At 46.8% G+C, this 10,000-nt stretch overlaps 1 protein-coding gene across 1 annotated transcript in view; it reads right to left on the bottom strand.

The window, feature by feature from the left end:
- Positions 1–3,526: 3,526 nt before the first annotated feature.
- Positions 3,527–10,000, bottom strand: part of LOC311363013 (thioredoxin-like protein 1) — a 7,498-nt gene continuing 1,024 nt past the window's right edge. Inside the window, exons 3-8 of the mRNA XM_084482932.1 lie at positions 9,161–9,334; positions 8,066–8,188; positions 7,054–7,123; positions 6,561–6,733; positions 5,555–5,659; positions 3,527–4,036 (exon numbers count right to left, since the gene is read on the bottom strand). Of these exons, the coding sequence (XP_084339058.1) occupies positions 4,007–4,036; positions 5,555–5,659; positions 6,561–6,733; positions 7,054–7,123; positions 8,066–8,188; positions 9,161–9,334 (675 nt within the window). The 3' untranslated portion in view covers positions 3,527–4,006. The remainder of the gene's footprint in view (positions 4,037–5,554; positions 5,660–6,560; positions 6,734–7,053; positions 7,124–8,065; positions 8,189–9,160; positions 9,335–10,000) is intronic.

Genomic DNA, 10,000 nt, shown 5'->3' with positions numbered 1-10,000 from the left:
TGACCAGCAGTACTTCACTAACAGTACTTTATTAACAGTGGTTTAATAGTAACGACACAGCACTTGGTGCCATCAGGATTTAAATGAAATCTACATGTTAATGTAATCACTTTGATCAGCAGTTTAATTCATTCATTGATTCCATATTCTTCAAGTCAACACAACCCTCACCACTTCACAGGAATGTAGAAATGGTTCAGTTGTCACAGAGCAGGTGTCACTCATGAATATTAATATCACCTCAAAGAGAACACACACGCACATATACGCACATACACACACACACGCACGCACACACTCACACACCCATCTGATGAGTCTGTTGTTCGACACACACACACACACACACACACACACACACACACACACACACACACCACAAACACACACACTCACACACACGCACACACACACACACTCATATAGGCTTACAGACAAACACACAATATTGTTCCACTTCTTCATCGTATGGATTCATCCATTATCTATTATTATCATTACATTTAAAATGCAAGTAAACACACGCACACACACACACACGCACACACACACACACACACACACACACACAGACATGTTGTATGCGCTTGGAGAGCTCATCCATCTATCCTAGGAGATCGCTTGCGTCTCATTGGTGCTCTCTCCCACTTCCCGGTGCGTTTCTATAGTAACCCTGGCTGGGATCCAAGTCGACAGCAGGCCTCCGAACACAGAGAGAGCTGCTCAGAGCGGAGACACACATCAGGTCTGGACCAGGGCTGGACCAGGTCTGGACCAGGGCTGGACCAGGGCTAGGTCTAGGACCAGGGCTAGGTCTAGGACCAGGGCTAGGACCAGGGCTACGTCCCACATCAGGGCTGGACCAGGTCTGGACCAGGGCTAGGACCAGGGCTAGGTCTAGGACCAGGGCTACGTCCCACATCAGGGCTGGACCAGGGCTGGACCAGGGCTAGGACCAGGGCTACGTCCCACATCAGGTCTGGACCAGGGCTAGGACCAGGGCTACGTCCCACATCAGGGCTGGACCAGGTCTGGACCAGGGCTAGGACCAGGTCTAGGTCCCACATCCAGGTCCTATTGGACCAGGTCTAGGACCAGGTCTAGGACCAGGTCCAGGTCCTGTTGGACCAGGTCTCTACCAGGCCCCAGTAGAGACAGATTGAGGTTTTGATGGTGATGATGCTGAAGGGAAACCGTCACCATCACTATCTTCACTATCTTCTATCACTATCTTATCTACAGGAGACGCTTCTGATAGACATGAAGACTGTATAGACGAGAGGTTTGGCGTGTAGATGTGAGCTTTGTCTCATATACAGTAAAGACTGTTTCATACACATGAGTCTGTCTCCTATAAAGACTGTTTCATACACATGAGTCTGTCTCCTATAAAGACTGTTTCATACACATGAGTCTGTCTCCTATAAAGACTGTTTCATACACATGAGTCTGTCTCCTATAAAGACTGTTTCATACACATGAGTCTGTCTCCTATAAAGACTGTTTCATACACATGAGTCTGTCTCCTATAAAGACTGTTTCATACACATGCGGTCTGTCTCAGCAGGGAGTGGGGGCGTGATGCAGACAGAAGTATTCAGCGGTATTTCCACAGTATTCCCACAGACTGTAGAGTTGTGATGTCACAACTGCACCCTGCTGTGTGGAATGTGACACTAAGAAACATCCATTCTCTTTGAACCCCTCTCTCTCTCTGTGTCAGTCCCTGTATCACTTACCCTCCTGATCGCTCTCTCTCTCTCTTCTCCAGCGTTCTCTTTACCTTTTAGTTAGAGCGCACTCTGCTCCGTTTGTCTTTACATATTCAAGAGAGAAAGACGGACAGAAAGGAGGGATATTCTGGGGTGTTGTTGGTGAACATCTGTTACACATTTCATAGCACGTGCACACAGACGTGCACGGTGCTATTCTCCCACGCATCCTCCTTCAAGTGAAGTGAGGAGGAGCACATGGTGATATGATATAGATAGTGGTCATGATAGAGGAGATATGATGGAGGACATAGTGGTCATGATGGACGAGACAGATGAAACATTTGACCACATTCACAGTCCCTGTATGCATCCCCCATCATAGTACTACACTAATAACACTACTGTAGTACCAGCAGAGTACCACAGTAGTACCATGATACATAGTGGCATAAACTACAGGGACAACAGGACCTATAGCAGACTAACAAAGTAGACGGTCGTTTTCTTCAAATGTAGAATTATTTCCATGAAAAAATCGACTGAAATAAATCTTTAGCAACCCCTAATTTCCTGAGCAAGATAAAAATAGAGAATTATGGGTAAATATCTTCAGGTGATTAATAACATCTGACCTAAGGCAGGCTGTTCTGCATCTCTAATAAAGAAAATACATTTTAGTACAAATTAATTATAGCCAATATAAACTGTACAGCTACTCAAATTACAGTAGTGACACCAAGTGGCCACGTGTGGTATCGCATCTTCATAACGGGGCCAAGAGTGTTGTGTGCGGTGAGAAGCGCTTTTTAGCTCAGTATTTTCTTTGATTTATGCAACTGTTATTTCTAGTCCAACTCTAACATTACAGAAGTGTGCACAACACCTTGCAGGGCTGGCGTGTTGAATAAATCAAACGCACCCGCGCTGACTAACCATTTCATCTTGAACTGTGGTGTCAGGAGAAGAGACGCAGCATCCAGCGCGCTCAGAGCTATTTAAAAAGGCGCTGTTGGGCCTGCATGTTCTGTCGCTGGGAAGCGAGGTGCAGACATATTTTTGAAAGTTAACATTTTTCAAGGACGGCAAAAAAAAAAAAAAAAAGCTAAAATAGCTAGGTCCTAGTTCTTGCTGTGCCTCGCTGTGCCTCGGCCAGTGATAAACCGTCTAACGGTGAGTGATGAACCGCTGAAGCCGGCATGCTGAAGTTCGGGACGTTTGGTTGGCGAGTTGCATCAAGAGGAAAGATACTTTGTGGAAGCTTTACACGTTGCCTGAGAAGTACCACTTAAGCAATAAGTTTAAGAATTATTTTCTATATTGGAAGTAGGTTTGTAAAATACAGATAATATAAAATGAATCCAAGTCGGGTCACACATACACAAGTACGTTTCTGCTGTCGAGTCTATCGGCCGTATATAGTTTAAATATGAAAAATATAAAGAAAATCGAATCCAATCTGAATCTTGACATTAGTGAAAAGATTACATTATTTTAAGCTGAAACCGCAGTGTTTTACTTTTAGATTTATTATTTATAAAAGTTATTTCTGGAAAGCCTTAGAAAAGAAAATACAAGTGTACAATTATTCATTCAAAAATTATATATATATATATATACACATACACACACATATACACAAGCTTAACTGTACAGTGCAGATGTAATCCCCATATTTTGTCTTTGTTAAAAATCTCGCCTCTTCCCATTGGTTCCCTACACGGCTCTACCGATTGGTCGACTGTGTGAGAGGTTTGCCAGTGAGACGAGTGCGGGGCAGTTTCCACCCCCGACAATATGACACAACGCACATGCCTTTGGAAAAGGATTGTATTTATTTACAGTGATTCACCTCTGAATTACAATACAAATGATTCATAAAGACACCGTCCACACTCCCACGCCGCAGGTCTTTCATCTGTGTCACGTGTGTCTGCAGCGTCACGTCGCCATCGATAAAACCAAAGAATACCGGACCTGGAGCTCCCTTCAGAGCAGGCCTGTGTGGGTCAATGCATGTGGAACGCAGTATTTCTACCTTTTACAACAGAACTGCTAAAATGGTTAGTATCCCTTCTGTGTGTGTGTGGGGTGTGTGTGGTGTGTGTGTGTTTATGGGGTGTGTGGGGTGTGTGTGTGGTGTGTGTGTGGGGTGTGTGTGTGGTGTGTGTGTGTGTGTGTGTGTGTGGGGTGTGTGTGGTTTTGGCAGAGGTCACTCCTTTGTGAGGAGCAGCTAAACTCCTGACTCCTCATCTCTCCTCCCCTCTCCTCCTCCTCCTCCTCCTCCTCTGGGCTTAGTGACTCTCTCCTTTCTTCCCCACCACCTGTACATCAAACCAACAGCACGCAGGTCAGTAGGAAATATGAGAAGAGATAAGAGAATAAACCAGTGAAGTTTAAACATCATTTAGTTTGAGGCCACTTTTGATGCAGTGCCTCTAGAATAGATCTCTACGAATGGTTCTGCTTCATGACAGTGAGACAGACAGGAAGGTACGGGTGATAGAGGTGATAGAGGTGAGACATGAGGCAAAGGACTAGCCAACTACACTGCACGTTGTGCAGACTAAATAACTGAACACAGTTCTGAACCTATCAGGAAACATCGCCACCCGACGGCTCGCTGCCGTCGTAGATGATGACACCATTCTGACGGGCCAGAGGCCAGAGGCCGTACAGACTGCTCCTCTAACAGGCAGTACAACGCGTCTTGAGTACACATTCACACTAGACCTCCAGCAGAGTGTCTCTAGTAGCAGTAGTACCAAACAGGTGTAGCGCTACAGCAGCGGTTGTTTTGTGTCCCTCTCTCCCCGTTAGGCGCCGTGCTCAGTGGAGGACATGTTAGGGGTGGGAGTCTCAGGGTACCTCACCGTACTGTACCCGGTACATGGCTCAATACTGATAACATCGCCATACAGCGATTCTCCAAAAACCTGTCTGTTGTTAGAGATATCGTGATGTATCGTTAGGCCTGGGCGATACGGCTGAAAGACATATCACGATATAACTTGATCATATTGATTGATAGATAAAAATTGATCATTTGAATGACCTAAAAAGACTAGGAATTACCATGCTGGACGCTTGTGTTTAACACTTTATATGACCTTCCACTGTTCTTCATTGATCAATACTCCAATGTCGACACAACAATGAAAAACACTCAAATATTGTCAATAAGAATGGAACCGTGTTTGAGTAACAAACCCAGCTGCTAGATCGGGTGGTCCAGTCTCTTAGCGAAATATATTGAACATGTTTTATATGGATATTGATCAAAAGTCTATCACAATACGATAATTTATTGTGTTACTGCCCAGGCCTATGCATCGTTATAGGATTGTCTAACGATGAACACAAAATGAGTGAAAAGCTGAAGTGCTGGGTTTCTTTATTCATGGTCTAAACCAGTCTTTCAGTTCCTCCTCTTTGGTTTCCTTCCTTCATGTGATCAGCGCCCCCTTGTGGAGCAGTCTGTTCAGAGCGCCTCATTACATCTATTTCATATCGACATGGTGGCAAGACTTCCTGTCTAACTCGTCATGAATAAAATACAAAAATGCAAAAGAAATCCGTAAAAAAAATATATATATATATATATATATATATATATATATATAACATCAATATTTTATCAATATATTAAATATCAATATTTCAATATTTTTCTATTTTTTATAAAAAATAGAAAAATATTGATATTTGACGCCAGTGTTTAGATTCTCACATCGCAGGAAGAAGGGCGACGGTATGTATACTCTGTCCCACCCCATGTGTACTACAGTATGTGTATCTGTGGAGGTAGTAGTACTACAGTACGTGGTCTCTGGGGTACATACCCGTTTGAAGTCGTTCATGTTGGTGGCCTGTACAGGAGTACCGATGAAGGTCAGGTAGTTGATCTTTGTCGTCTCCTCGTCTCCCTGGTTGGACTTCACAAACAACTGTGGAGGGAGCAGGCGTCAGAACCCAGTGTAGTGACACCCTGACACCACCAGAGGTCTCCAGTGCGTCAGAACCCAGTGTAGTGACACCCTGACACCACTAGAGGTCTCCAGTGCGTCAGAACCCAGTGTAGTGACACCCTGACACCACTAGAGGTCTCCAGTGCGTCAGAACCCAGTGTAGTGACACCCTGACACCACTAGAGGTCTCCAGTGCGTCAGAACCCAGTGTAGTGACACACGGACACCACTAGAGGTCTCCAGTGCACCACCTGAAAAGGTACAGCGGCTCAATAATGGACATCTGAAGATAGTGATGAACCTATGGTACATATAGAAGCATGAACTGGTTTAAGCCTTCATTCCATAACCACGAACTGGTTTAAGCCTTCATTCCATAACCATGAACTGGTTTATAATAGTAATAATAATAATAATAGATTACATTTATGTAGCGCTTTCTTTTCTGGAAACTCAAAGCGCTTCTCACTTAGTTAATGAGTGAGGGAGTTAATGAGTGAGGGAGTTAATGAGTGAGGGAGTTAATGAGTGAGGGAGTTAATGAGTCAGCCAATCATACAGCGGGATGATTGGGGGCGGATTGGATGAGCCTGGTTGGGCAGTTTGAGCCAGGACAGGAAAACCACTAACTGGTTTAAGCCTTCACCACCACTAACTGGTTAGAGGCCTGGTCACCACTAACTAGTTTAAGCCCTGGTCACCACTAACTGGTTAGCCCTGGTCACCACTAACTGGTTAGCGCCCTGGTCACCACTAACTGGTTAGAGGCCTGGTTAGCCCTGGTCACCACTAACTGGTTAGAGGCCTGGTTAGCCCTGGTCACCACTAACTGGTTAGAGGCCTGGTTAGCCCTGGTCCCCACTAACTGGTCAGTAGTTACCGTGACGCTCTGGACGTTCTGGAACTTGACGTAGCGCAGCGGCACCAGGCCGTCCTCCTTGAAGTCGTCCTCCGTCAGGTCCAGGGCCTGCGTGGCCTCGCTGCGCTCCGCGTCGTCGAAGCTCATGGAGCGAGGGAGGTTGATGAACACCTTGAGCAGCTTAGGGGCCTGGGCTGGGGGCAGGAAGGGGCGGGGCCGGGGCAGGAAGGGGCGGGGCGGGGCCGGGAAGGGGCGGGGCCGGAAGGGGCGGGGCCGGGACAGGAAGGAACACAGGGAGGGACGTTAAGGGGACAGGAAGGGGCAGGGCCGGGACATGAAGGGGCGGGGCCGGGACAGGAAGGGGCGGGGTCGGGACAGGAAGGAACACAGGGAGGGGCGTTAAGGGGACAGGAAGGGGCGGGGCCGGGACAGGGAGGGGCGAATATTTATAGCAGGGAGGAGAATGTGACCGATATTCTAACCCAAACATATTTGAGGTGAAGGGGGAACTCACCGAAGTCTGAGGAGAGCAGCTTCATGGAGAACAGCTTGACGGGCTGGTTGAAGGCCATGGTGATCAGTAGCTGTACAACACACAGCACGATTAGTACAGACACCAGCATCACGGACACACACCAGACACCAGCATCACATACACACACCAGACATACAGACACACACCAGAATCACAGACACACACCAGACACCAGCATCACAGACACACACCAGACACACACCAGACACCAGCATCACAGACACCAGCATCACAGACACACACCAGACACACACCAGACACCAGCATCACATACACACACCAGCATCACAGACACACACCAGACACCAGCATCACATACACACACCAGACACCAGCATCACATACACACACCAGACACCAGCATCACAGACACACACCAGCATCACAGACACACACCAGACACCAGCATCAGACACCAGCATCACATACACACACCAGACACACACCAGACACCAGCATCACAGACACACACCAGACACCAGCATCACATACACACACCAGACACCAGCATCACAGACACACACCAGACATTCAGCAGACCCAGAGGATACCCTGTGTGTGAACGCTATGAGAGGGTGAGGATTCCACGACTCCATAGGACCATCACACTCCACGGAACCACTGGCTACACTCAACTAAGTACTTCTGGGAGTAGTACTGCATTACCCGACTGTACTACCTGTTCATCAGACTGTATAAAGAGCAGTACTGCAGTAGTGTCTCAGTAGTACCTGTTCATCAGACTGTATAAAGAGCAGTACTGCAGTAGTGTCTCAGTACTACCTGTTCATCAGACTGGATAAAGAGCAGTACTGCAGTAGTGTCTCAGTAGTACCTGTTCATCAGACTGTATAAAGAGCAGTACTGCAGTAGTGTCTCAGTAGTACCTGTTCATCAGACTGGATAAAGAGCAGTACTGCAGTAGTGTCTCAGTAGTACCTGTTCATCAGACTGTATAAAGAGCAGTACTGCAGTAGTGTCTCAGTAGTACCTGTTCATCACAGTCAGACTCTAGGTAGGAGTCGTCTTTTGTCAGACAGTTGTCAAAGCCACAGTCGTCGCTCTCGTTCAGACACTCGCAGCCCGTTTTGCTGACGAAGGGCATCAAGTCCATCTGGAACCAAACACGGACACACAGGTTACCTTCACAGAGAGAAACGTCAGTTCAAACCCCTTCAACACAGACACACAGGTTACCTTCACAGAGAGAAACGTCAGTTCAAACCCCTTCAACACAGACACACAGGTTACCTTCACAGAGAGAAACGTCAGTTCAAACCCCTTCAACAGACACACAGGTTACCTTCACAGAGAGAAAGGTCAGTTCAAACCCCTTCAACTTTGCTCACAGACTTTCCTATCACAGCTCAACCACCATCTAAAGACGGGATGCAGAACTTTCCATCCACCTCTTGTTTTTTAACGCTCGTGGACATATAGCACATCCAGCCAACGGCGTCATGTTGATCACACAACCAGAGATCATTTAAACGTCCGGCCCAAGTTGTTCCTTCTACTTTGTGACGCATTAAGTAGAAGGCTGAAGGAAACGCTGACCGAGGCAAACAAGTGTCAGAGATACGCAGCCTTGTGAGAATAACTTTACCTGTAAGCTATGACCTATAGTTGTGTGTACAAACTAAATAACTGAATACATAAATACATAAATCTATTACGAAAACTCATCCCGCGACACGGATGTTGACATTATTTTGGAAGTATCTCCTAGCCCCTGACAGTACGGGCCACCGTAGCTGTTGGAATGGGAGGGGGGGGATTCAGCTGGTGGGGATCTGCCACCTCATAGCTAGATGTTACTACATTTTACAAACTGGAGCTTTAAGAGTTCTTAGTGATCAGAAGCAGTACATCTTTATTTGTACTGCCTAGTCCAAAATGTCTCAGTAGACTCTGCCCACAGACTTGAGACACATGATGTTTAAATGTGATCATTGCTACATCAAGTTCTCTTCTGTTCCACCACGAGTTCCTTTTTGTATTGTTGTGGACGTCACTGTCACCCTCCCAGTCCTCCACACCAGTACGTCACTAAGGCCTCACTGGGAGGCCGTGGCGCTGTACTCACGTATCCCTTCGGGATGTCCGAGTCCTCGTTGTTGCCGGGGTCGTTCTCTGTGTGCTGTTTGACCTTCTCCTCCAGACCAGCAGCGTCCGCCCCCTGGTACTGGTCCACGCGCACCCGGTTCCTCAGGAACAGGAAGGTGGGCGTGGCGGAGATGTTATTGGCGGCAGCAGTGGCCTATCAAAAGAAGAGGTGTTCCTGTTATGGAAATAAATCTGCAACCTGATCAAAACAGTTACTTAAAACCTGATACCAAGGGCTTGTAATAAGAGCTAGAGAGCATCAACCCTTCATGTATGAAATGACCAGCGTCTCCTGGGTCAGCTGAGAAGAAGTTACCTCCTGGTAGCCTAATGAACCATGTCAACAGTACCAACGTACCAACAGGTTCCTCAGTGACTCAGGGCAAAGACGGAAACAAATGGATAACTTTACAAAATGAGAACCAATTGGCCAAGCAAGCTACTAGCCTGGAAACTGCATGCAATTGGATAACACTACGAGCAATCAGAAGAAATAAGGTGACGTATCCAGACCAGCGGAGCTAACCAATAGATAAGACTCTTGCCGTATCTGGTCGGTAAAACAGCAACGCTTTTGGTCCGCCTATATCAGATACACCGATGTGATTGGTTAACGTTCTGGGCAGGGGGGCCCGCCTATATCAGATACACCGATGTGATTGGTTAACGTTCTGGGCCAGGGGAATTGGGGAGTGAGCATATTGCTTGTTCCCAGAGTGACTCGCTGAGCAAATTCAAATTGTGCTCTCACGAGAACTCTGGATTTCCAGGTTGCAACTTGCTACAGTAGAAACCAAAACAGACCACTTACATGTGGCAG

Source organism: Micromesistius poutassou, assembly GCF_964030765.1.
Source record: "Micromesistius poutassou genome assembly, chromosome: 18".
Lineage (NCBI taxonomy): Eukaryota > Metazoa > Chordata > Actinopteri > Gadiformes > Gadidae > Micromesistius > Micromesistius poutassou.
This window is presented reverse-complemented; position numbering and strand designations above follow the sequence as displayed.